The following is a 26,572-nucleotide window of genomic DNA, read 5'->3' on the forward strand; positions in this document are numbered from 1 at the left end:
ACATGTAAGTAAACACTGTGTTATCTGTGACACTTAAATCAACTTTGCTATGATGGCAAGATTTTTTAGGCATTTTTGTGCTTTTTATAACACAGCTGAGTCCTTGAGTCATTTTATCTTCAAGTTGACATACCTTAAGTTTCTGGTCAGTAGTGCCCTTCAAAGCCTCGGTTCCCTTCTGCAACATGTCCTTCTCAGCTTCAAGGTCAGATATTCTCTTCTCAAGGTCAGAGATTTCTGACTGGCTTTGCTGTAATGCAAAAAAGTACAACAGTTTAGCAGACTCTTGACATTACATTTAATCTTCTCTCCACTGCATAACCCCATAACAAGTAGAGAATTGGTAGCCAAATGTCTACTTCGGTGTGCTAAATCTTTTAAGTAACTGTTTTTAGACTTACACTTTCTTAGACAAATGATTTTAAGATGTTCTAACCTTGGTTTGGTCTTCAGAAAGGTTCTTAATTCTGTCCAGTTCTGTCTTCAAGTTCTCAATTTCAGCATCTCTGTCAGCAACCTCTCTGGCGGCTGTAGCGGTGGCCTTTTTCTCCTCCTGTGGGAGAAACAAACACTTGTCATTACTGCACATCTTCATCTTTCTTTTTTTCAGTACAATTTTTCAACATCAAGGTCTTTCCCATACCAGATGGTGCATAGGTGCAATGGTGCAATCTCCATTCCAATAGACCTTGGGCCACACAAGTTTGTGCAATCTAGACAGCAGGAGGCTAGTCCAATGGTATTGGTGTGTGTTCCACTCCCATACTCTTTCACAAGTGCTAAGCAGAGAAAGCAGTAGGTACCATGTTTAATATCTTTCTACCATGTTTAATATCTTTGATATGACTCAGTCAGGGATCGAACAATCTACTAAATGCAAGGCAGACACTCCACTCACTTGGTCATTGCACTGGTTCCAATTAGTTAGCATACATGGTAAGAGATCACGGAAAAGGAAGAAAACCCCAGGTTTTAGACAGGAAAACATGCACTTCAAAGTTTATGATGAAAAATAATTGCAATATCTTACAGCTGACCACATTTGAAGAAGCCAGGAAAAAGTTTTCAAAAAGAAATATGACTAAAATTTAGAAACAACAGAAAATGAATACAGCCTTACCAATAGAGTTGTAGTAGCCTGAAACATTTGGTCCTCTGCCTCCTTCCTTAAAGTCTCAAAGTCTTCCAGTACTTCCTTCTTCTCTTTCTCCAGGTTAGCAATGCTCTGCAGGTAGTTGTCAGTCCTTTCTTTCTCAGTCTAAGAGAGGTACAATAGACATGTAGTTGGTGAGGTGTGTGGAACCCTATGTATGGATCTTCATTGTTCTCACTGTATCAACTGTTGCTATACATGCAGTTACCACATTCTCTTTACTACTATGTCTGGATTGTATAGTTAGCAAGCAAACAAGCAACATTTTGACATTTTATGATTTAGTATAAAAATGGTTCAAGCCATTAATACTCCAAAACATGTTTTGTGGTAAATAAGATGTAGGAAAAATCCTGTTACATATGGCCATGTAAAGAAAATTTTATGTGAAGATTCAAAAACAGTGACTGCATATAGGTTACATAAGTAACAGTTGGGAGTGATGGAATAAAGCTATATCTCAAGATGTAGACTGATACACATAAAGTACCTTTTGTGCAACATTTGTGTCTTCTTTCATTGTCTTGATCTCGTTGTTAAGTTTCTCTTTCTCGGTCTCAAGGGCTGTGATCTTGCTTTGGAGTTCCTGACTGGCTTCTTGATGTTGCTGGAGAATAAACATCAAGCAGGTCAGTAACAGAATGAACATGTTGTAGATCCCAGGTTTTCCTTTCATAAAACAAGAATGCTGGGCTGACATCCAATCAGCACCTAGTTATGACAACACCAACCAGCCAATCAGCACCAAGGACAGGTACCAAAGCCATAGCTGAAATGACCCAATCTGCAAAATGCTGAGGTTGACCAATCAGTACCAAGAACAATGCTACCTTTTTACACCTGGAACATCATTAGCATTGGCCAATAAGCCACATGGTCTTGGAGAAGAGCAACCAATCAGCGCCAAGGTAAATACTGACCCTGACCATCACTATCGATAGCCGACACAGATGCAACTCATCATAACCTTTGATAAACCATCATGTCAAACTAATCTTTAAAAAAAGGATTATTTCAAACTTACAAAAATGAGTGAGAAGAAAAGATCGGTACTCTATTCACCTCAGTTTTCTCTTCTGTTTCCTTCTTGAAGGAGCTAAGCTCCCCCTGGACCTGTTCTTTCTCAGCTTCCACAGCCTGGATCTTCTTCTGGAGGTCAGCATTGGTTTCATCTCTTTTCTGTAACAGAAAGGCATGTGTTAGAAACTTCAACAGGACTTAAAATACTGATACCTCAGAAATGACATTACTTCACACATGGTCTTGTGTCAACAGATTTTTAAAGTTTCAAACAGGTAAGGAACAGAAAGACTAACCTTGATCTTGTCGTCAGATTTCTTCTTGGCAGCCTTCATGTCTTCTACGAGCTTCTCTTTGTCTGCCTCTGCCTTGGTGATCTTCATCTGCAGTTCTTCTCCCTTCAGTTTCTCTTGCTATTCATCAATGCAAAGAAAAACAGTCTATAATTTCATTCCCTTACTTGTGCTTTTACACAGACATCTAAGAGATAGAACAATATTATGAGTGTCTTCGTTCTTGTTGCTGATAATGTTGAAATAGATATGAGATGAAATCTAACAACAGAAAAACCTCACCTTCAGGTTTTCCTCCAGTTCTTCTTTAACATTCTCCAGTTCTTTCTGTACTTTTTCCTTTTCAGCCTCCACTTCAGAGATCTTGTTTTGTAACTCCCAGGTCTCCTTCTGGCCTTGCTGTTTGATAGAGAGGGCAACAAAATAAGAAAAGTTGCTTCGGATATTTCCTGTTTTAACATACCAACTAATCAACTAATATGTAAGAAGAGATCAGCTTTATGTCTATGGTGACAATTGACAAATCAACATCAAGCTACTAGCTAATCAGCAGCAAGGCCATAGCAGAGATCACTCAATTAGCAAAATGTTGAAGTTGACCAATCAGCACCAAGGACAGAACAGTAGTAGCCACTCAGCATCAAGACCATAGCTGAGACCAGACCAGTTAGCAACAGAAAAAAGTTGACCAATCAGCACCAAGGACAAGGACAATGTAATTGCTTGCATTGTCCAATCTGCTTCAAGGTTTTGGAAAAGGGCAACCAATAAGCACCAAGGTAATTACTGACACTGTCTTACCTCCAGTTTTCCCTCCACCTCTCCCTTCAGCCTCTCCATGGTTTTTTGCAGGTTACTGTTTTCTGTTTCCATCTCAGCAACTCTCTTCTGTAGCTGGGCACTCTTCTTCTGTTCTAACTGTTCAGAAAGGTAAGAAACAGTTAAAACTCTCCCAGTCATTTACAACTTCCAAACTTTTAGAACATCAACTAACTTTTTTTAGACTACCCCTTGCAGGAAAACACAGCAAATGCAGAACACAGAAAATCACCACGCAAGAAAACTAGGCACACTTACGTCAAGTTTTCCTTCATATTCGCCCTTGAATCTGCCCATGTCCTTGTGGAGGTTCAGGTTTTCTGCTTCAAGTTCTGTTATTTTAGCCTAGAATAAAAAGTACAAGAATTAGCTTACGTTGGGGGAAGGCAAAATACACCCATCTTGTAGATTCACAACTTTGTATCAAACTTTTTAACCTTCTCACTGCTGAGTAACACAACACATAACAGCTACATTAGCATGGTGAAGGTTAATATATGGAAGCATTTTTCCCTACCTGGAGTTGTTCTCCGTCCTGTTTCTCCTGAGACAGTTTACTCTCCAGCTCCCCTTTAGTGCTGCCCATGTCCTGCTCCAGCCTTTTGTTCTCATTTTCCAGCTCAGCTATTCTCTTCTGGAGCCCCTTGATGTCTTTCTTAGCTTGCTGCAAAGACAAAGGAGATTTTAGAATACTGCATCTTCTGACATCTTTTGACAAGCCTGTACAGTAAGACTTATAGAACAAGAAATCAGAGATTTCAGGAGGTATTTTGGGCAAACTTTGTTGTGACCTTCAAACTCAAAGACACAAACCCATAAGTCATCACTTTTCTATCCAGAAGTAACAAGACCATAAATGATACATCTAAAGTTTTAACTCACTTCATTTTTCTCCTCATACTCCTTCTTCCTCTCCTCCAGTTGTTGTTGAAGTTTGTTGATGACATCTTCCAGGTCCTTGGTCTTCAGCTGGAGTTGCTCAGACTCCTTCTGGCCTTTCTGAAAACCCAACCAATCCACTCTATTCAGTCTACATTTTCATTCAGTAACGACATTGCCAAAGTGTGGGCCAGAGCAATAAATATGTCTCTGTTTTATTTTGTAAAAGGTCACCACAACTGAAGCTTATGTTCTAGAAACTAGTCAGGCTAGGCCCTGCTCAAAGACTTCTAAAAGCTTACAAATTGAAAGTCACAAAATATGACAAAGTCACAAAATATGACTATTTTAGGCTTGGGTATGGCAAACTGAGACAAATAGAATATGTACCTCCAGATTGCCCTCTAGATTACTCTTCATGTTGCTCATCTCTTCCTGCAGCTTGTTTCTGTCAGCCTCCATGTTGGATAGCTTCTTCTGGAGGTCCTCTTTCTCACGCTGTTCTTGCTATTGTCAGGGATGGAAAAATGCCTTTTAAACATAAATGCATAAATGTCTATGGTGACAACATCAAGGTGGTAGCCAATCAGCACCAAGGTCAGAGATGACATCATCCAATCTGCAAAATGTTTGGGTTGACCAATCAGCACCAAGGACAAGAACAATGTTACAGCTGAGGTTTTGCACCTATTCTATTATTCAGTATTTTAAAAAAGTTAAAATTTACAATTTCAAGTATCCCAGATATACAATTCATTCCTTTTTTTGTCATCATTGCATCTACTGGTCTTTACAGAGAAAACATGACCAACCTCTGACTTGACTTTGAACTCTTCCTTCATGATTTCGATGTCTTTCTCCAGTTTTTGCTTAGCAGCCTCCAGCTCTGCAATTCTTTTCTGCAGACCACCGCTGTCCTTCAGTTGTTGCTGTTGAAGTAAACAGGTTTCAAATCAAAGTATGTACATATGTAACTGATAGAAACTTAAACAAAGCCCAAAGCTGAAGAGCATTTGAATGGTTACAAAAGAATCATTATCTGTGTAACAGAACATGTTTTTTGTTTGTTTTTCAAGGTAATTTCAAGGTGAGATTGTGATATGACTTTTTCTTTTCAATTCACTACTCTTAACTGTATTGCTTGCATATAAATAATTTTTGGTATGAGCCATCAACAAACGAATGGCAACACAAGGCTCTTGTTGATTTGATTTAAAAAAAAACCTGTTGCTATTTTCAAATTTACATGATACAATGATGATGATTACATGACACATGTTCAAGACTACATAGTGATACACACTTACCTGCACATGCACAATACACCTTTGATATCATGCAAAGTTCTACATCTAATGTACAGAGATGGAAAATCAAATCACACAGGACAGCAGATTGGGAGATGAAATGGTTTTCTTTATTGGTAAAGTATATGAAATGTTACATGCTGATGATATTTCAACAGCTTACTGCAAAACATAACTCACCAGAGCCGTGCAACTACAAATGATGAGAAAAGATGAGGGGTACAGCCATCACAGGAAGAGGAATGTAATGCCATGCAGAGATATTGGCAGAAAATAATGCACCATGCAGAATGATGATGTATTACAGCAGATGACTTCCCATCATGCATCAGGGAATGACAGAACATGCTCTGAACTGCTCCCATCATGCAATAGTGACAGAAAGGCACATCAACCAAAAGACAAAAGAACAAACCGCTGTCTTCTCCTGGACTTCTGTCTTGAAGGAGGTCATCTCTTTCTGGAGCTGTTCGCGCTCAGTCTCCATCTCAGACACCTTGGTCTGAAGCTGTTCTTTTTCCGACCTTTCTTGCTATTAGAAGGAAAATGTTTAAGAAGCTTTAATACACAACCTGAGTATCCTGAAACACAGCGATACACCTTTTCAAAAATGAATTTTGTAGGACGCATGCTGATCCAAAGAATGCACGAAGGTGGCGATTGAATGACGATCGTACAACATATTTGATCTGGCTCTTACATGAGTGTCATGCAAATGTCACAATGTCCATTACTAGTTTTTAAAGCCCCAGAACATGGCCATACTGTTTTGCTTCACACAATGTAATTTTACTCTTAGTCTTGCGGTTTATAACTATTATGCCTTTGCGAAAAACTGACCTCGCATTTTTGCTCCAGCTCAGTTCTGGTCTCATCGAGAAGCTGCTGAAACTTGTGGCCGTCCTCTTCCATCTCTTTGACCCTCTTCTGCATCTCTGAGATGCTTTTCTTGGATTGCTATGACAGTTAGTTAGGAATTTAATTAACTGTTATTCCTGTGTTTATCACATTTTTTGGTTATCTTGGCCTTGCTACAGCATGATGGCATACTGTATTTGTTAGCACTTCTGTATGTAGTTTATAGTGCCTTCTGTCATACAGGGTAATACGCATACATTTTTGTTATTTTGATACTATGTCATTTTGTCATGCATATGTTGTCTTAATCATTAGATATCCTTAGCACAAGGCCTTGTGCTTGATAACTGTTTCTAAAATGCTGTAATTCCCTACTATCTTAATTATACATGTTTTTACCTTTTCCTGGACATTTGCAAAGTTTAATGCAAATTCAGTAATCTGAAGCTGATACAGAGTTATACAGTATGTATCACCATTGACATGCATCAACGGTTATGTTGAATTGCCTGAACATGCAGATAGTCCTGACTACACCATGAGTAGCACAAGGATGTACCTTCTTGTTCTGAAGGAGTTCCTCGGAGAGAGTCTGGACCTCTGTGCGGTGCTTGTCCTTCTCGGATTCAAGCTCCACGACCCGCTTTTGGTACATCTCTGTCTCTCTCTTCTCTTGCTGTTGTGTGTGTTCAGTGGTGATGTAGGTGTGTACAACAAGTTGTATAACAACCACATTGAATCACAGTGAGGTCTACAGTACCTCTATCAGCTTTGTACATACAGAGTGAGTAGTTAGTCTACCTTGAACCCCTGGCTATAAGAGGCAAGCCACCGTTCACATGGTTAAGAATGGTAATTCAATACCATAGAATGATATACACAGTACATCATTGCCAAGATCAAAGTAGTCTTGTATTTCTTGGATCAATCTTGACATCCTACATTACAGGAAAAGTTAAGACAGTGCAAGTGCACCAGAGTAAGTGAGAGTGCAAAAGTCTGTGTGTGCAAACTTGTTAGCTTCCTTGTCGTATCTCCTCTGTTGCCCAAGCTGAGAGAAATGGAGACAAAGCATGACAGACTGTGTTAAGAACCCAGTGAGGCAGCATCTTGAGTGTGTAGACAGTGGAAAGAGAAGACTATCCACTACCCAGGCAAGCAAGGAGAGAGTGTGTGAGGCATCCAGTGTGAGTTACTGCATCATATATGGGCATCCGGCAAGAGAGAGTGTTGTAATGTGAAGAACTGCACTTCCACCATTATAAGCTGTGCGCTACCGAATCTTAATGTTTAAAGGACCATCCCCAGACGCGTGCTGTGAGACAACACTTGCGTGCTTCTTAAAGGTACGTAACGAGGGAGAACGCACCTGCACGTTCTCCTCAGCGTCCATCCAGAACTCCTCGAGTTCTTTGCGGAGTTTGGCGTTATCGGTTTCCAGTTGGGTAGCCCGCTTTTGGAACTGCGTTGTGCAGGGGTTAGGGACAGACGGGCACAGAAACAAAAAACGTAAACACAAGGAAAGTCTTCGATAAAAAAATTTAAAACTATACGGTGAGACTTCCATGCATATCAAAGGCTATATTTTGGTGTTATATTTATCATAATTGGCCGTTTATTTTGTGTAAAAAAATAACAGCATGCAGTACATGTAGATTATATACTCCAAGATGCACCATGCAGTTGTTAGAACTTACTAAATAGGGTCAGTTAGATGGGTCAACTGTTAGATGGAATTAACTGAATAAAACGTGCGTTATCCAAAAAAAGTGTGGGACGACGAGTCAGACTGTGGTTAGAGGGGGCTCTGCAGCATTATTGTCCCGTGCAGCTGTCAATCAATCAAGCAAGCCTTAGCAACAGGACTGTTGTCATGGCAACCCACAACCTACTGTTAGGTCATTGGAGGAAGCAGTGATTCAAACAGAGACACTAATGTCAATAGCATCTCTTGGGGAGGGGGGACAAGGCTGACCTTATGCCCCTACAGGATTGACCTTGAGAGATGCAAACCTTGGCTTTGTCCTCGGCCTCCTCCTTGAGGTGTTCGACCTCCTGTCGGAGTTTGGAGTTTTGTTCCCGCATGGCGGCGAGCCTGCTCTGCATCTCATCACCACTGGCCTTCATGGCCTGAGCAGTGTGGATGGACAGGTCACACTCGTCATTGGGAGAGAACAACTACAGTACTACAGGCTAATACAGCCTGAAATGCGTGTCATTTTCCTTAGTGTCCCAAAATGTCTCCCTGTACTTTTATAACTTTTACAGAGGGACACAGGAATACAACAACAGCTAGTGCCAAGTTCCAACATTTCAACACATACATTGTACTGACCCTACTAAATATCCTATGATTGTTTAAATTGTTAGATTGTTATGTCTTTTTATTGACTTGTACATGTAGATACCTTCTTATCCTAAAGTTGGCACTTTGGGATTTGGCACTGCTTGTTGTTATTTCCATAGACTACAAGATGTAAAGAGCATTCTTTTTCCTCTTGATTAAATCTGATTTAATTTTATAGGTTTACCCGGAATAAAATGTTAGCAAGACAATGACTTAAACATGATCATAGCACAGATCATCACATGAGGCATTACTAGTATAACTCAATTACTACCACTTTGATTATCTTTGAATAAGAAAGAAAAAAGGTTGATCATTAATCCTGTGGATGAAACTGAATTAAAGTAAACATTAATCTCTCTAAGAAACTGTGCGTATGATTGGTGTGTGCAGAGACAGACATGGTGTTAGAACTGAAAACAAAATTAAACTGTCAACATACGCATGTGTTGTGTACATACAAGGCCACCATTCACTCAACACCAACCGACACATACACAGAAATCTTTCCTTTTACACTGCACATACACACTGGTACAGAAACAAGTGAACTTTAGACACATTAGGATGTAGATACACACCAGAATCACACATTTCACACTTCCACACAGTTTCCTTTCCACCTGCAGTACCACTACAGATTGCAAGGAGGAGCACATTCACACACAGGTGAAGTGACACATGCACACATGTACCTGATTCTTGTCTTCAGCCTGTTGTTTCAGGTTCTTCAGTTCCTTCTTAAGGTTGGTGTTTTCTTCCTCCATCTCTTTGGCTTTTTTAAGAGCCTATTGGCAACAACATAACAACATGTCCCTCCTATTAAAAGTACTTTCCTTACTATAGATTTCAAGCTTTGTCAAAGAAAGATGGGTTGAAAAGATTCATGTACAGATTGGGGCATTAGGGCATTTGGGCATTTGCATCTTTTTAAAAACTTGTAAAAAAGACATTCCTTCAAATAAGTTTAACTGTAAATTCAATTTTAGGTCCTAACTGTTCAATCAGTTTAGCCACAAGAAGTACTGTATATAACATCATTTATCAAAGACATGAGTTATTTCAATCACAGTTTAATATGACAAGTAAATTCATTATTTGAAGTACATATATATGACACTTGAATAAATACAAAGCATTCTAGCCTAAGAGAAGAAATGTAAGGAAGCTGTTGTGAGTGACATCTTCACTCTATATTCTACATTTAGAAGAACTGTGCAGACTGTGTGCAAGATTTGAGTTTCCTGTGGTGGAAAATTACATTAGAGGAAGAAAACATGCATTTGAGTTAGTATCACTGTGACAGAAACAGTGGAAAGATTAGTGACAGTTACTTCTATCTAACTTAAGCAGCTTTCTGCATGCTGGTATACAGAGTGCAAGGACAGTTAGATGTGCTCTTGACTAGACAGTGAAGCTCCTGTACAAGTCTTGGAGAGAAATATGCTTTTTAATAGATCTTGAGAGACAGAAGCTGTCAGTGGTGAACAGAACATAGCCCCACATTCGGCCACCAGAAGTGCTACATTAAGACCATAGCCCCACATTCGGCTACACCATGCCTCCCAACCTTGTGTTTGTCCTCGGCTTCAGCCTTGAACTCAGCCAACTCGTCAAGGATGCTGTTGTTCTCCTCCTCCATCTCCTTGAACTTTTTCTGGGAGACCTCGACAAGGTACTCCATTTCCTGGTTTTGTTAAGGAGGGGGTTAGGGAATGACAGTTGTAAGCAAGATTATCAACTTAATCCAACGTAAAGCTTGCAGAAGAAAAAAGTTCCCAAACTTCCCTATTGTCTAACATCAGAATCTTTTTGCAATACTATGTAGCACTCATGCTTTGACTGACAAATGTCCATTATTTTATACACTTAATTTTGCAGACATCGGTACATGTATTAAGCGTTTACCTTAGCCTTGTCCTCTGCATCTGTTTTGTAGGCCTCCTTTTCTCTCCTGATGTTGTTGTTCTCTGTGTCAAGTTCCGTCACCTTCCTCTGGGATTCGTTTAGCTCGTTCTTGATGTGGTCTCTGTTTAAAACGGAAACAATTGGTCATTAAAAAAACTTGGTACTGAAACTCTTGACACAAATTGTCATTTTCTTAGACCTAGAAAGGTAACATTTTGGGCATCTCCTTTTTTTCATTTTCTCATGTACATGTAAGTTGAAAATGGAAGATAAAAAACACAAATGTACTGAATTTTCTTCACTGTTTTCTATATGACCTATATCATTATGTTAAAGTCTTTTCCTGTCAAACTCATCTCACAAGTAAAGCTGCCCTGCAGTCAAGCATCACTAGGGGGCTCTGCTTGCAAAATCAATAGGTCTAACACAAACGTCATGTTTTAACAATGCTGCTCACAGTGCAGCCGGTTACAGTTGGCTGACTCATATGTTGACTTATACTCATGACTGCCATAACAGTGAAAGTCAACTTTGCCCTTTTACCAAATATGGTGTGGGCAAAGTCCAACTTTCCCTTATTTTTAAAAAGAAAGCAGCATTATTATCATAAAATGGTAAAAGAACATTGAGGTTAAATTTTCATGAATTTTAGGAACAGACCAAGAGGGATAATTTGTCCTTTTCATAATTCCGTGACAGTGCAATTCATTTCTTAATCTTTCTGTGAATATTTTTTTCTTATTTTCTTGCCTAATACTTCATGGTCCATTTAATAAGAATTTGAAGTTGACAGCCATACACGTATTTATGGCAAATGCAACTGCTACAATAATCACCTGTACCCATTTAACATACTTGATTAAATATTAAACATACATATTATTTCAAAGTTTAAAAAAACATATAGGCTTTTTAAGCCGCATATAAGACGTGTCTATTACACATTCCATTCTTTAGTGTTATTCTGTCTCTACAACCTACATGTACCTTGCAGTTTGCAACAAGAGTGATGTATTTTTACTAAACTATTATCTAGACATACTGGTACTGCTACAATGACGGTGCATACTGGCAACATTTTGGTCCATTCCAACCATGGTGTATTAGCTACAAAGAACTTTATCAAATTATTAGCTAGTTGAACAAGAGCGCACAGTCATTGAATGACCTCTCTGTTTCAATTATATATCTTAGTCGAGGTAGCACCTTCTTGCATTGGTTGTGTCTGTCATACTGGCCAGACATTTTGTTTACTGACTAACGCAGCTGTAGTTCAGTGAACTACATTTTTATGCACAAGCAGTTTCTAATTGTAGCAAGTGTGAAGCTGCTATGATGTAGTGCTTTAAGTCTATGGCACTGTGAAATGGCAGCTCTAATTCCTAAGTATAAAGACGATCTATTACCGCTGTTCTTAATTACTTTTCTACACAAATGTGATGTTCATTTTTTCTTGTCTTTCTTGTCCTTTCCCTTGAAGAAGTTCAGCTTTAGTGATTTTGAAGGTGACTTTGAGGGAGACCTTAAACCCAAAGAACACACACAATGAAACAAACTGACAGACTTGAAAAATATTGAGCAGCGTACTTCTTGACAATGTTCGGATTCAGAACTGAATGTCACAGACTCACGTACTACTCGGTTTAATGTCAATTTTTCCCCATCATATAAGGGGTAGTAGCAGCGTATTGTATATCTAGTCCATACAAAACAATTAATAGGAACTCACATTTGTTTCTGCATCTCTGCAACACTCTGAGCTCCCAGGTCAGACTCCTGTCTGCTCTTCTCCAGTTCCTGTTGAAACTTGACCAGTTCATCTTTGGTGGCTTGGAGCTGGGGACACAAGCACAGTACATCATGTACAAGGCAAGCAATGACTGATAATCATTAGTCAGTATACAATGGACCAATTAAGACAACTGATTGAAAAATGTGAAACAAATAAGCCAGGAAGAATTGTGCAAGATGGAAATGGCCTAGCAAGACCCAAAATACCCCATGTAACATGGTTAGAACATTTGATAGGTCAGATGTCAAATAACATTTAAACTACATGTATCACCACATTTAGCCTTCCAGTCACCAACAAGCTCTGAACAGAACATGAGTTCTTCAAGACATTACCTCCTCTTCTAAGGCTTTAACCTTGGACAAGGCTTCATCAGTGGCTTTCCTGGCAGACTCCTTCTCTGCTGTGACTGCATCTTTCTCCTGAATTACTTGGACAAGCTTACCCGACGACTCAGTGGCAGAGTTTAGAACCTGATTGTTGTTTCCAGAGTTTTGCGTTTCCCGCCAGACGGATATTTCAAGGGAAAGGTATGGTGGGGTGAAGTGGACGAAAACAAACAAAAATAAACAAAAAGTCAATAAAACAACATTTAAGGAAACAAAAAATGCTTTAAGTTAGATTGTTACAAGATTCATGTTATTGATTAATAAGATCTGATGTAAAATAAAATGCACACACATTATCAATAAAATGTCAAATGAAATAAAACAACATAGAAATGAAAAAAAAAATTATGTTACAAATTGGACATTTGTCCATGATACATATGTATTAGTAGGTCTGTGTGTTAGTTTGATAAGTATAGACCTAACTAGTACACAGGTTAAATTAAACAGGGATGAAAGGAACTTAAGAAATGGAGAATTCTGGACAGCCATTAAGTTTCCACATTTAATTGGGACTGTAAAAACATCTGACTTATTCAGTTAACTGTGAAAAAAATGCTAACTTCTAGTCTTCTAACCTTCTCCCTGCCAATTCACTGACTGATGTTGTACAAATCAGACAGGAGAATGTTAGTAACAACGTACATCTTGTTTTTCTTGGACTGCCTTCTCCTTCTCTGCCGTGAGTTCTTGTTGCTTGGTGACGGCTGCTTCTTTCTCAGAGATGGCAGTCTCCTTCTCCAGACTCAGCTTCTGTTTCTCTGCCTCAAGCTCCGCCTTCTCGGCCAGAGCTGTTTCTCGTTCCTTAAGAACGGCCTCGTATTGGGCCCAGGCCTTCTCCTTGGATTCCTATGGAATAACACAAAGTAGTACTCATTAAGAACAAGAAATCAGAGACTAGCAGGAACTATGCAATCCTTGGCTTCCAGAATTAACTTATGTCAACCTCTAATTCCCACTGGCTCCAGTCATTCTGTCTGTCAATCTTCTCCCACCCACTTGCTGTCAACTTACTCTGTTCAGACAGTTAGAGATAACACAAACAGTTTCAATGAGATCTCTTCTTTAGCACGTGCATGGGTCTATTTAGATTATGTAGATGTTCTACACTTGCCTTAACACACCATACATTCAAAGCATGCCAATTGAGTTACGATTACCAATTTGAAGGTTGAGCTTAAAGTAAAGCAGAAGTACAAAATCCAGAGGTCACACAAAAATGATTTTGGCATATCCCACCTTAGCTAGTATACATACTGTGTTCTTCAGCAATAAGGAATCTTGTCTCAATTTTAACATGTATAAATATCAGCTTGAGGCTTACAGGAATTACAGAAGGAGTACATTTCAAAGAAAGGGCATGCTTCAATACACAGCCAGCTGTAATTGTCATACAATACTAGTTCATTGACATGATGCAAATAGCTGTTAGTACAATGCAACAGACATATCTAATCTAGTCGGGTTGCAGGGAAGCTTACAATGGATTTCTTACAGGTAGTTGAGACCAAATACATTTTAAAGCTGTTTGCAATTTTTTTATCACCATGTTTTCAGTTTGCTGTTATTTTAAATTTTTCTTAACATTTTTTTTAATCTTTATTTTTCTTAAGGCTTTTTGTCCATATTTTGGCTGTTTTGTTTTATTTACGATTTTTATTGTGGCTTTTCATTGTAAATTTTTATTGCTTAAGACTTTTTGTAAACAATTCTATTTTTAAACTAGATTTTGTTTTTAGGCTGTCTTTTTTGTGGACATAAAGGAATATATAGACCTTTGAGGTCGATTTTTGCTTGCTTGGTTTATGTTATAGTTGTTTTTCTCTGATATTTATCTTTTTTTATTTTCTGTTTTGTTTGATTTACATTTTTATTGTGACTGGTCTTCCTCTCTGTAGAAATCCAAACAACAAACACATGCTTAGTAAACAACATTATTATGTTCCAATTTCATACATCATACCATCCATATTATATCTTTCCAACTACATTCGTCAAGTCTCTAACCCTTTAGCTTTCTTAATAATATAACCATCTCACATACCAACTTATTTTTTTGTATACCAGGTCTAGTACAACTTTGTGTGTACTTCCACCTTAGATTGTCAATCATGTTCCTTTAACCTTTTCTCAACATCACCTATCTTTCATCTTTCCATGTTCTTTCTCTTTCCACTGTACTTTCTCATTCTCAACCCAACAATACTAATCATCTACAGACTGTCCCTTTGTCCATCTTCAACTTCATCCTTCAACCTTATGAATCTTCTTTTTTTTATTCCTCAAATTTGATGAGTTTCGTAAGTGATTCCCTTTTGGTCTTACCTCTGGAACAAATGCATGCAATGAACAAACAAAACATAGCAGATTATTTGAAGACATGCGTATCAAGCTCAGAAACACTCAGAACTCTCGAAATTAAACCACTCTTCAAGACTTTGAATTAGCCATTATCCATTGACTTTTCTTAGTTCTTTTTATTCCTTCTTTAAATATTTTTTTTCCTGATAAGGTTTAGCCACAACATTGGCATTATCCCAGGTGTCTTTTCTCTTATCATCATCATCTTAATTTGGACATCATTTCATGTAACTTCATTTTTACCTTGTTTGTTTCTTTGTTTGTTTGTTTGTTTGTTTGTTTGAGCTTTCATTATTTTCAACATTTGTTTAGGTCTTTTTCAAGAATAGTTCTATCTTCTTTTGATGCCACACATGTTGGAGTTTCATTTTTAAACCTGCATTCTGACCACACTGTGCTTTTCCATTTCTTTGTCTCTCCATAGCATGTTTCTTTTTCCTTGAAGTACGTTTCATAGTTTTCTGAAGTTACAAGTTGAAGTTCCAGGTTAGGGAGAGTGGTTAAACTGGGTATGTTACCCTTCACCCTGCCAATACCCTTTCTTTAGGACATAAATAAATCAATCTTTCGGTAGGCTTATGGTAACCAGACCCAGTCTGTGTAGGGGAGGCTTTTCTTCCTCTCTCAGTATGTGGAGGAGGAATCAATATGTTCTCTCTCCATGTTCAAAAGTTGGTTATAAAAGAAAAATAAAACCAACATAGAATAGAAAATTTTCACCTTTAACAGGTGGACATACACTGTCCTTAAGTGTTGATTGGATGTTGGTACTTTCCACTTTGAAAAAGTGCTTACAGCAGCACAGGGTGCATGCAGAATACTTTAACCTTCCTCCTGCTGTGGATGGATCCATGCAACAAATTTGCATTGTTTAAAGGAGGAAATCAGCAGGCAAAGGCCTAACAGCCATCCAGGTGTCAATGGGGCAGATACAGTTACGTGCAGTGCCATGACAATTGTTTGTTCAGAACATGGCAAATGTCAAAAGCCAGGGCCAGTTCCTGTCAGTCTGCCTGCATGCACATCCTGTAAGCCTCAACACTCGGGCAAAAACGCCCGTCATCTCACTCTTGGACAGAAACAGGGATTGGTAGGGGCATCTTTGGAGACGTCCTCCCTCTTGCTCCCAGTTTTAAGACCACGATCGGTGTGGCCTTTCAAAATAAAGTCACAGGACATGACTTCAACAAAGGTTCTTCGAACCCAAAATCAAATAGACTTCAAATCACACACAAACAGAGTGGTGGAACTTTGGGTTCATCAAAAGTTGTTTCAAACCAGTAAAGTCTGGCATTAGAATATGTTCAAACCAGGCTGAATAATTTCTTGTAATTCCGCCTAGGTTTGGGACTTGTTACAGGACCTGAGGAGAGGCTGGAATTGGAGGGGGAGTTGGGTAAACCGGCATTCCGAATGGAGTGGAGCCATTTGAACTGTTTGTATTCCGTAGGAGATTCTGGTGGAGAGTTGGGAAGAGGAGGTAGGGGGGATTTCGGGGGTGGCGGAAATTTTCGCTTCTGGCCGGGGCTTCCTGGAGGTGATTGTATCACCGGAGACAAGACCTTTTTCGGCGGCCTCGGAGACCGCGGTCTACCATACGGGTATTTCAGGCAGAACGGCGGAGATGGCGGGGGAGAGAACTCCGAAATGGACGGGAGGAAATCCAAGTCTTTTGCGACAGGAATTGTCGACAGAATGTCGTCAGCCTTTTGTGAAAAGAGGTCTGGGAACGGCTCTTCAATTTTGCACTCCTTTTGCTTTTCAGGTGCTGATTTTGGCAGTTTGGAGCCTGCTGTCTCCATTTTAAAGTCAATTTTTGGTTCTTTTGTTTCAGCCTTTATCCTGCTCCGAGGGGAGCGAGGGAGGCTGTTGGACTTTTGAGCCGGTGGGAGGACGTATGAGTAGTAGTGTTGGGGACGGTAGTACGGATCTGGAGTTTTGGTTCGGCGGAGGAGCGGACTTTTGCGCGACTGAGATTCTTGGAGGCTGCCGGGACACTTGGCTATCAACCACTGGGAAGAGAAGGTGGAGAGAGAAAGAGATGGAAGCACAGTGTTACTTAATGGACTTTTCTTTAGTGGAAACCAAGACACTCAGAAAGGAAAGAACAGAGATGTACATATGGAAATGGCAGAAACGGGATGGAAAGTATAGGGAGAAGTTGTCTGACAGAAAGTCATGTTGACCTCAACACCTACCCAACTTTTTTCTTCAATCTAGACGTTTTGCTGTTTTTATGCATTGCCTAAACAATGATGTTTATCGTTTTATACTTAAGGTTTGGCAGCAGCTTAGAAATGGTCCTAGTAACTTAAAGCTTGATTAATGAAGACAGCCTGTCTTCTTGTTAATTGTTTTAGTCAATATGTTTACACTTACCTGAGCTTTGTTTAATTTTATCAAAGCCTGTTACCATCTGATTCAGTCCTTCTCAATCAAGCCATACTTCTTTGAACCATTATCTGGTAAAAGTGTAAATGGCCACATAAGCCAGTATATGTGAGGCTGCTTATCAATCAAGAACCACCAAGCCAATGAAGTTGTTTATGTCATAGATTTTGTGCTTATTGCATAAACTGAGCTCTTGCTTTAAAAAGTTAACAAAAGCTGTAGGATGTCAAACATGGGGTTTCTATGTGGGACATGACTAAGGAAGAAAACATCAGTGTAGGTTCTACCAGGAGACCAACCTTCAGCGTGTCCCTCTCGTGCTGCACCTCCTCGATGGTGTGCTGCGTCTTCTCCTGGTGGTTGTTCAGTTCCTTCAGCTTCTTCTCCGCCTCCGCCAGCTTCCCGTTCAGGTCCGTCATCTCCGAGGTGCGCTTGCTGGTCAGCTCGTCGATCTCCTTCTGGTGGCTCTCCGTCAGCTTGCCGATCTTGGCGACGTGCTTCTGGACTTCGCTCTCCTGCGGAGGGAATGGCGGCGTGTCGTTGTTGCTACATGCTACTACATGACACCCCTGACTAGTAGGGACTTGTTGTTTTCTTTTTAGTGCTGTGTGTAGGAATTATCCATCAATAGTAACTATCATGTATGTTACAGTTATTAGTCAGTAGTTATTGGGAAGAATCAAAGGGTGGGGACTAAGGTATTGATTCAGTATGGGAAGACAGATTAGCATTGTGAAGGTAAAGATTTAGCCAAATTTAGAGGGAGGTCATGGGATAATCTTTTCCTTTTTCACTCCCAAAAATGGCATTATGATCTGTTTCTCAATCAAGTAAAAATTCTTTCCTTTAGTTTTGAACCTCACACAACTTAGTAGCTAGCTTAGAAGAAAATTACTGATGCTTGTCTTTGATATTTCATAATTCAAGAGAAATGACCTAATGATTCTTACCTTCAGGCAGATCAGCATTTTCTTCAATAAAAGCAAAACTTTTTTTTCTAATTCTTTACTAAAATGTAGTATTTTAGTTGCTAAACACACACTAACACTATCAATGTTGAAAAGTAAGCCTCTTTTATTGCAGTATTCACACTTTTCAGATAGATTGTCATACAGTTCATATTGCCTCTAACAATGTCATCCTCTGTTGGCACATAGTTCTTGCTACCTCTTACAATTTTTGACCATTTAATTCTATTTCTGAAAGTAACGAAGTTAATCAAGTCATTCATTTCTCCACACTTCTTCCTCGGTAAGACCTTTTCCTCAATCTTAAGCATCAGTGTATTCTTTCTACAGAAATGGACTTTATTTTGTTTCAAATTGGAAAACCTCAGTCTGTTTTTGACATACCAAAGCTCGTAAGGCAACTAAGGTAGATGGCATCCCTCCTAAACCTTTCTCTTCAAAATATGACTACATCATAAGTTACTGACAACCATTTTTTCATTATTTAAATTCTTAGATGGTTGCTTGCTTTGCTCTTGCATAGTAGTTCCTTGTTACGGAAACATTTAATACGAGCATGTAGTATAAATAGACTATTGCACGATTAGGACTATATCACGCAATACATGTACTGCTACTAGGTACATGTATGTATGAACATGTTGGAAAGACATCTGCCTCACAGTGCCAATTACTTCATCCACATACCCCATCACTCCTCCGATAATAGACTGATCCTGATTGTCCATCACAATTAGCGGATCGACCAATGACAAAGTAGCAATTATCGGTTTGACCAATGAGAGAGTGGCTACATTTCCATCAGATACTTGCATATGTATGTTTTGACGGAGGTGGGCAGACCTTTAGGATCAGTCCAGTGAGCCAATCATTTTCTTCTCCTGCACAACATCATATTATATGGCTACTCAACTTCGGAATCAATTATCATCATCAAAATCTGCAATGCTATCATCACAGTCAACCTTACCTGAAGTAAGCTCTACCCAGGCTTCATCAATTTCTTTCTTAATAAGAAAATACTCCAGATATCAGAAACACTTACTGTAAATTGTGATACTTTCACAGTGTTCTTATTTTTGTGGTGACCTCGCTACCGCAAATTCCTTGTATTCCTTGTACTGTACTACAAGATTGTTTGAACTGTAAATCTGAAACTCTGTGAAAACCTCAATTTCTCTTCTTCAGCAAAATAAACCGCCGCAAAGGTTTCACAATTTACAGTATTCTTCTTCATACTATTGGTCATTCTTTCAAAAATCCCTCAGTACTTTAGAGATGTTCAAAAGTTTGATCATTTTGGCTAACATGGTTGCCATGACATGAATGATATTCTTGCTATAATACTGTATGGATACGATGTTTTAAGGAGAATGTTTGGCAGATGTTTAAGGGTCCGTAATAAAGTGATTAGGAGGACTGTGTGTCCACTTAGCATAGCGTCCCTTCAGCCACAAAACCAGGACATTCTGCAGCTGGGCCTGTATGGGACACAGTACAACAGAGATGGGGAGGGGGGGAGAGAGGACAGCCGTTGGAAAACACAGGGACCACCACAAGCGTGTGCAGCAATGTGCAGTGTGTGAAGTACTTTGGGAAACCAAGCTGTACGCAGGACAACCTGAACTAAATTTGTAGGTTGTCCAACTTTTTCATGAACTGGCTAGTCTCACAACTTGACTGTAATTGAGAAAGCCTGAGAAAAAGTTTACCGAATAAGGCATTCATGTTCGAAATACTAACTCAACGGACAGCAAAAATGTGAATTTTCAGGAAAAGTAAATCCATGGCTAGGACAACTGGGTTTCACCAAATACTTCACACAGTGGACATTTCAGATGTTAACATAACATTTACATGTAAGTGATTTAGTCTGATAGAATTGGTGCATAACGAAAAAAAGATTGAAATATGGTATTGGTGTTTTCTTGATATTTTAGGTCATAGAAAAGAACACACTATTTAGGTATTGTCTACATTTTGAGGATTCTACTGACCTAAATACTGTCACAGATCTGAACTAAATAGAATTTAATGTTGTTTAGGCATGATTATGTACATTAATCTCATTTGATGCAATGTTAAAGATTTTTATAAACATGCCTGTTTTGCTGAAGAATTTCACAAGTTTCACATGTATGTTTTGACAAAATATCTGAATATTGGTAAAGAGCTTAATGGATATATTTAATCTTTTTCAGGCATGACATGTTCAATGTATTTCATGAAATGTGATTCTTTTTGTAAAGAAGCCTGATTTGCCAACTGAAGGGATTTTAAAAATCCAACAAGTAGTTGCATGTATGTTTTGACAAAATATGCCTGAGGATGGAAGTTTTGCAAACCAAATTTTATGTATATTTTGCACATGTTAGCAAGGAATTGATTTAGTAGGCTGGGGTAGAAGGTGCAATGATGTAAGAAACCCAGGTTTAATTCCTGCTAGGAAGAATATTAGTATGGAGGTATGGGTAGTGTACTATAGGACTGGTCAATTTTTTAAATTGGTTATTGAATTAAAAAACTTCCTTTGCTATTACCGGAATGTCATTGGCTCATACTTGTGTATGTGTGCTTGAAAGTGGGTATGCACACACATTTACATGAAAACAACAAAACACAGACTTAACAAGACTATTTCACATATTTTGGGGCATAGATGGCACTTCTAGGGGACTAGACTTCCCAGTCTTTCTAGTAAAGATTTCAATGATTGTAAAAGTGAGGAATTATGCAGTATTTTACACTTCTGTACACAAGGAAGCCAAGACCCCATAAGTACCACCTGCAGTGCCAAGTGTGCATGATAAAACCTCACCATGTTCTGTAGCTTCTCCTGCAGGGCCTTGACCTCCTCCTGGTGTTTCTCCTGTGCTGAAGCAGCCTCCTGCGCTGCCTGCTCCTTGGCCTGTTTTGCCGTGTGTTCCAACTTCTCGTTATTCTGGTTGGCTTGGGACAGGGCATCCCTCAGTTCTGTTATTTCTCTGATGGAAGAAATAAAACATTTGAGAGAAGAAACAAAGACGGAATACCGGTAGATCATTCTCTGTTAAATGTTGAAAAAATCACAACAATGTGTCTAACACAATTAACAACTGTTAAGCCTGAGTGCACTTTGTTTTCCAAATTAGTACTACAGGCATCAGAATTACTAAATTAAATGTATTTTACCATTTTAGTGGAAGCCATGATAAGCTGGCTATCTTTATTTGACAACCATATGTGGATAGTATTGAAGAAAAATGCTAGATATGTAAAGCTGATGTGGTCCACAAAATAGGTAGCAGCCTAATCAAATGTCATCTTTGTCTTGATGCCTGTCCTTAGTGCTGAAAAGCATTCAAGTCAATGGAATAACATTTGCAGTCATGTTTGATAATTCTTATCCTACCAGGGAACTAGAAAGAATCTTGAAAGGAACTGTGTATATATTTTCTTTCAGAAGAACAGTAGTATGAGATAAAATCATTTCTAATGCTAGAGAATGTTCCCTTTCCCGTTTCCACGACTCACTTATCCTTCTCCTTGAGTTGGTCGTTCAGCCTGCTCAGCTGTTGAGAGCTGTCACCAGAATTCTTCAGCATTTCCTCCTTCTCCCCCTCCTGGAAGAGAATGACAGTTACCTTCCTCTACTACTCATTACCATCTCTTACTGAAAAATTGCAATAAGCCACTTTACAGTTTGAACTGGGCATGCTTAGCGTGGTGCAATGTAGGCAATCTGTCAAAGTTGAAGTTCTGTGAGACAAAAGTATCAAGCATGGTCTAGTCAAGAACTGTTTACAAGTAAGGCAAGATGAGCAAGTACATGCAAAATAAAACCAAATGACTCTAAAAAGATGTCAACACTTGCATACATCTAGACATTAGTAGTAGAGGTACCTAAATATAAACAGTGAGCATAGCGTTAGAAAGATTGTGTGCTGCTGGCTGAGCTAATGAAGCTGTGCACATCAGGTTAGTCCTTCAGTTGGAACTCATACCAGTTTGGCCTTGTCTGCAGTCAGCTGGGAAGTCTTCTCCTCTCCTGCCTTCACCTGACTCTGAAGCTCTGTGGAAACATACAAAAAGTACATCCAGTAAGTAGTTACAAACTACTGCTCTGTTTATTTCTATTATGGTGACCAGCCCCTCCAACTCTGTCTTGCAACTTGCTACATTATGTAACCCAATACCAAAGGGTGTCTGCTATAGCACCAGTTACCATGGTGACAGCCAAATATGAATGCCACAATGCATCTCCGAGACTGAGAAAATCTGGTAATCACATCACTGTTTCACAGACATACAGACACATACATAATTCCCACAAAATATTCACACATGTAGCAATGTGAAAGGTTTGCAGAAGATGATTCTGCTTCACTCACCAGCAATGGTGTTCTTCAGTTCCTGCATCTCCTTGTTCATGTTATCACTTGCCTCTTGTTTGCTTGCAAGTTTGGCATTCAGTTCTGTGAACAAAAAAATTAAATATTGTAACTGTGACAACTGTCTACATAAGGCAAGGAATACCAAGCCCAATATCATGTGAACTTGCCAAGTACAAAAGACACTCTTATTCCTTACCTTCGATGACCTGATCTTGTTTCTGCCTCTTGTTGTTACCATCTTCAAGTTCTTCTTTCTGTTATCATGGAAACAAGAGAAGAGTTGAAGTAAGCTGTGTTGTATTTTATTTCTGCCATACCAACCTGAGAAAACTCACGTTTCAATGCAAAATGTGCTAAAATTTGGTCTCCCCGAACCAAAATTGTGACAAAATCAATTCCGTTGTTCAAATCCAGTTATTCAAATTTCTTAAAGCGGCACACAGCAAATTATTCTATTGAACTTTTGGAATCCCATGTGATAATTTTTAAGACCCAGTGTAATAACCCAGATTATCACATGGGCTGGAACACCCACATCTGAACATTATCACGACCCAGGTATGACATAAACTAATTTAATCTTCTTCCTAATACCACCATTTCTTACCATCTCAGCCAGTGACTTCTCCAGTGCCGTCTTCTCCTGTGTGATGTTGTTGATTTTCCCCTCCAGTCTGGTGATCTTGTCATCTCTCTCCTGGAGCTCGATGGCTGCCACGCTGGCCTGGGCCCCGCCCTCCACACTCTCACTCTCTAAGGCCTTGATCTTGTTTTCGGCCGCATCCAGCTTCTGTGTGAGCTCCTCGATCTGCTCGAAGTACTCCTTACTCTCCTTCTCCAGGTCCGAGATCTTGGCCTTCTCCGACACACTGGCGGCCTGGAGTGTAGTCAGATAGCTTGTTTGTTAAATTTTCATATTGAATCAGATGTTTACCCATAGGATAAGGCCATATCAATTAAAATTCTTGGTTCTAGGATTCACTCACTTAATTTTTTTCTGACTGGAAAAAAAGTACATGTACCTCAAAATGCTCAATATTTTGGCACCAACAGTTGAAGAAAGTCCTTGTCATTCTAGTTTTTCCATTTATCAATGCAGTGATTTGATTAGTAAAAGTCCAAAATTGTTTCATTTTTGATAAACCAGTGTGGTATGCTAAAGTTGTGGCTTCTATGGTGGCATTTGAGGCTATCACAGGATGCTTAAGAATTTACCTGCCAGCTTCATTTATTTCATGTAAAGCTCCAAGAACCTAAGAACCAACAAATCAAATTGGTATGGCCTAACAAAGAATACACCATAGTTTGATCACTAACAGTTAAAAAAAATAGGTTGGTTTGATGATTCTGCACTACAGCTACAAGCCTCTAGCACATTTGGCTACATATTCCCCAGAGGAAACTAAGCAATTTTACAGTAGCACAAATATCCCATATAGCCCAACACTAAACCATAAATCCAAAATTCCATTTGAATTCCAGCAATCCTTTCCAAGCCATCACCATAATTCCTGAATTCCCAGCCAAACAGGTGTTTTTTATTTTACCTTCTCCTTTTGGAGCTGATCTTTCATAACCTTAACAAAAGAGAAAGTGACAAGGAAAAAACATAATATTTGGTTTCAATACAACAAAGAGTACAAATATTAAACAAATTTTTAATCTTTCTCATATTTATCAATTTTTACACTTGAACTATAGCTGCTAGGTAAACAATAGATTTCAGGGAGTTCATTGTACAAAAATAATTTTTTTGAGAAAGCTGAAATTTTGCACCAGTGTAATGTGAAACAGCAATCATGCCTGTGGCAAGCTGGCATGTAAAGAATCTCAGCATTTTTGTAGTAATTTCATGCCAGGCCTTAACTGCTGAGTTATCCAAAACCCACACAAATTCCACAGCCTCTCGCAAAACCATTTTTGTGTGAAAGCAGACAAACAGCTGAGCTAACAAATGAATGAAAACGTGACACTTGTTGCACAACCAACCCCTAAAAATGCTGAAGTCTACATTTTGATACAACATATTACATGACTTTACACAAGTTTAACTATGACAGTTGCTACATGTATTAGATGACAAAACTGGTAGCTGGAGTGAAATACATTCTGCAAAAAATAAATGAAAAGTGAATGGAAAATAATAAAGAAAATATGACCTTCCTGTGGTTTGCTGTGAAGATCAAAAATGTGCATAAATCATAAAAAACATACAATATAAAATAATAATATGAAAAACGAACTAAAAGGGCTACTATACACAGAAGATTAAGATCTGGAAGAAAGTTCTTCCCAGTTTCATAAGATTTTAGTACACAATGCTTTTCACTCTCTTCCTGTTGTGCCAATACTTGCACAATCAAATGTACACTTGCAGGGACAGACAGTTCAGTATTTCTCTTCTGGATATAGTAGTCTTTCTACAACAATGACAAAACAACATAATAAAACAAGGTGTGGAAATGTGGCAAACCAAACCAAAATGAGAAAAAAAGTTGCGAATCAGTGCAGCAGTCAGTGTAAACCAAAGCAGCGGGCTAGTCTACAGCGAGATGAAAAAAGGGGGGAAAGCATGGAAGACTGAGTTAAGATCCCATTACCCGCGTATCCTCAAGCTCTTCCTGCAGTTTCTCGGCCCTGCGCCTCTCCTGGACCAGGGCGGCTTCTACTAGTTTCAAGCGTTCATGCTCCTCCCGGCTCTGTGTCTGTTAGTGAAGGCGGCCATGTGGTAGGCAAACACATGACAACAGGCATATCATGCAGGGTTTAGGTACGGGGGTGGTGGGGAGGGGGGCAGGTTAGTGTGAGAACTGGCCACAGAGCAGGTTTTTTTTCCCTTTATCTCACATCACACATTTAATTTCTGAAAATATTCTCTCAGAAAAAAATCTATCACAATAACAGTTTACCAACTCAAAATATCTTCAGGAATATAAAAAACTCATGGTTTTACATATCAGATACCAAAAAGAGTCAATTATTGTATGGACACCTGATTGAATCTATGCAAAAGCTCATATTTGACAAAACAGTTTCTCAGTATGATATAAATTTAACTGGCAAAGATGTTAATAGTTTATAGTGCATTACAAGTTTATACTATCACAACTGTTAAGATGCTTCTTTTTCTCAGCACCAATTGCCTTTTAGCCCAACTACTAGTTACCATAGACAATTTGACTGACAGCACCCCCCTCCCAACACATAAACGTAACACCCAGGAATTCTAACAGCATAACTGGGACAACCCCCTACAGACAGGAAAAATCCACAAATCAAAAACCACTTTCTTAACCCCCCACTAGCCGTAACTACTATACACATTATACCTGTAGGCAGGGAAGGCCTATATCCCGCCTACATAGTGCTCTTGGGGACAGCATTCACCCCTCTCCAAGTTGAAAGCCTGGGCCTCTATGGCATCCCTACGCTACCCTGTCTCTAGCCCTCTGTCTCTCACAGCCACTGACCTCTCACTACAGGCACAGGGGGCCTTTGTTTGCATGGGCAATCTTATATGGCATTGACACTAAGGGCAGCTACATGTAGGGACAGAAGATACCCCTCACAGTCATCTGCCTGTAATGCCCAGTAACAGATGCTTAGCTTGTCACGTTACATATTTTATTAGTCTAATTCAGGATATCAAAGCTTCAAAACTAATTAGGTAAGAAAAAAAAGGTAAAATTCATTTTACAGACATAGAAGCTCTGC

General features: G+C 39.1%; 1 protein-coding gene across 10 annotated transcripts in view; it reads right to left on the reverse strand.

The window, feature by feature from the left end:
- LOC109465032 (CAP-Gly domain-containing linker protein 1-like) overlaps positions 1-26,572 on the reverse strand; it is a 54,527-nt gene that overhangs the window by 13,124 nt on the left and 14,831 nt on the right. For 6 of the 10 annotated variants that reach the window (XM_019762194.1, XM_019762213.1, XM_019762186.1 and 3 more), the window contains exons 12-43: positions 25,459-25,563; positions 23,466-23,735; positions 23,055-23,112; positions 22,856-22,939; positions 22,469-22,536; positions 21,999-22,087; positions 21,304-21,469; positions 17,817-18,032; positions 13,411-13,614; positions 12,712-12,849; positions 12,314-12,420; positions 10,585-10,705; positions 10,247-10,363; positions 9,372-9,464; positions 8,343-8,459; positions 7,699-7,791; positions 6,889-7,005; positions 6,312-6,428; positions 5,887-6,003; positions 4,977-5,093; positions 4,555-4,671; positions 4,168-4,284; positions 3,803-3,949; positions 3,544-3,630; positions 3,268-3,384; positions 2,749-2,865; positions 2,470-2,586; positions 2,216-2,332; positions 1,644-1,760; positions 1,121-1,258; positions 437-553; positions 134-250 (exon numbers count right to left, since the gene is read on the reverse strand). In XM_019762194.1, coding sequence (XP_019617753.1) covers positions 134-250; positions 437-553; positions 1,121-1,258; positions 1,644-1,760; positions 2,216-2,332; positions 2,470-2,586; positions 2,749-2,865; positions 3,268-3,384; positions 3,544-3,630; positions 3,803-3,949; positions 4,168-4,284; positions 4,555-4,671; positions 4,977-5,093; positions 5,887-6,003; positions 6,312-6,428; positions 6,889-7,005; positions 7,699-7,791; positions 8,343-8,459; positions 9,372-9,464; positions 10,247-10,363; positions 10,585-10,705; positions 12,314-12,420; positions 12,712-12,849; positions 13,411-13,614; positions 17,817-18,032; positions 21,304-21,469; positions 21,999-22,087; positions 22,469-22,536; positions 22,856-22,939; positions 23,055-23,112; positions 23,466-23,735; positions 25,459-25,563 — 3,939 coding nt within the window. Of the gene's footprint in view, positions 1-133; positions 251-436; positions 554-1,120; positions 1,259-1,643; positions 1,761-2,215; positions 2,333-2,469; positions 2,587-2,748; positions 2,866-3,267; positions 3,385-3,543; positions 3,631-3,802; positions 3,950-4,167; positions 4,285-4,554; positions 4,672-4,976; positions 5,094-5,886; positions 6,004-6,311; positions 6,429-6,888; positions 7,006-7,698; positions 7,792-8,342; positions 8,460-9,371; positions 9,465-10,246; positions 10,364-10,584; positions 10,706-12,313; positions 12,421-12,711; positions 12,850-13,410; positions 13,615-17,816; positions 18,033-21,303; positions 21,470-21,998; positions 22,088-22,468; positions 22,537-22,855; positions 22,940-23,054; positions 23,113-23,465; positions 23,736-24,405; positions 24,436-25,458; positions 25,564-26,572 lie in introns of all 10 variants that reach the window. The other 4 variants (XM_019762199.1, XM_019762207.1, XM_019762219.1 and 1 more) reach the window with 4 other exon arrangements.

This window comes from Branchiostoma belcheri, unplaced genomic scaffold, assembly GCF_001625305.1.
Source record: "Branchiostoma belcheri isolate BF01 breed outbred unplaced genomic scaffold, Haploidv18h27 scaffold1, whole genome shotgun sequence".
In the NCBI taxonomy this organism is placed as follows: Eukaryota; Metazoa; Chordata; class Leptocardii; order Amphioxiformes; family Branchiostomatidae; genus Branchiostoma; species Branchiostoma belcheri.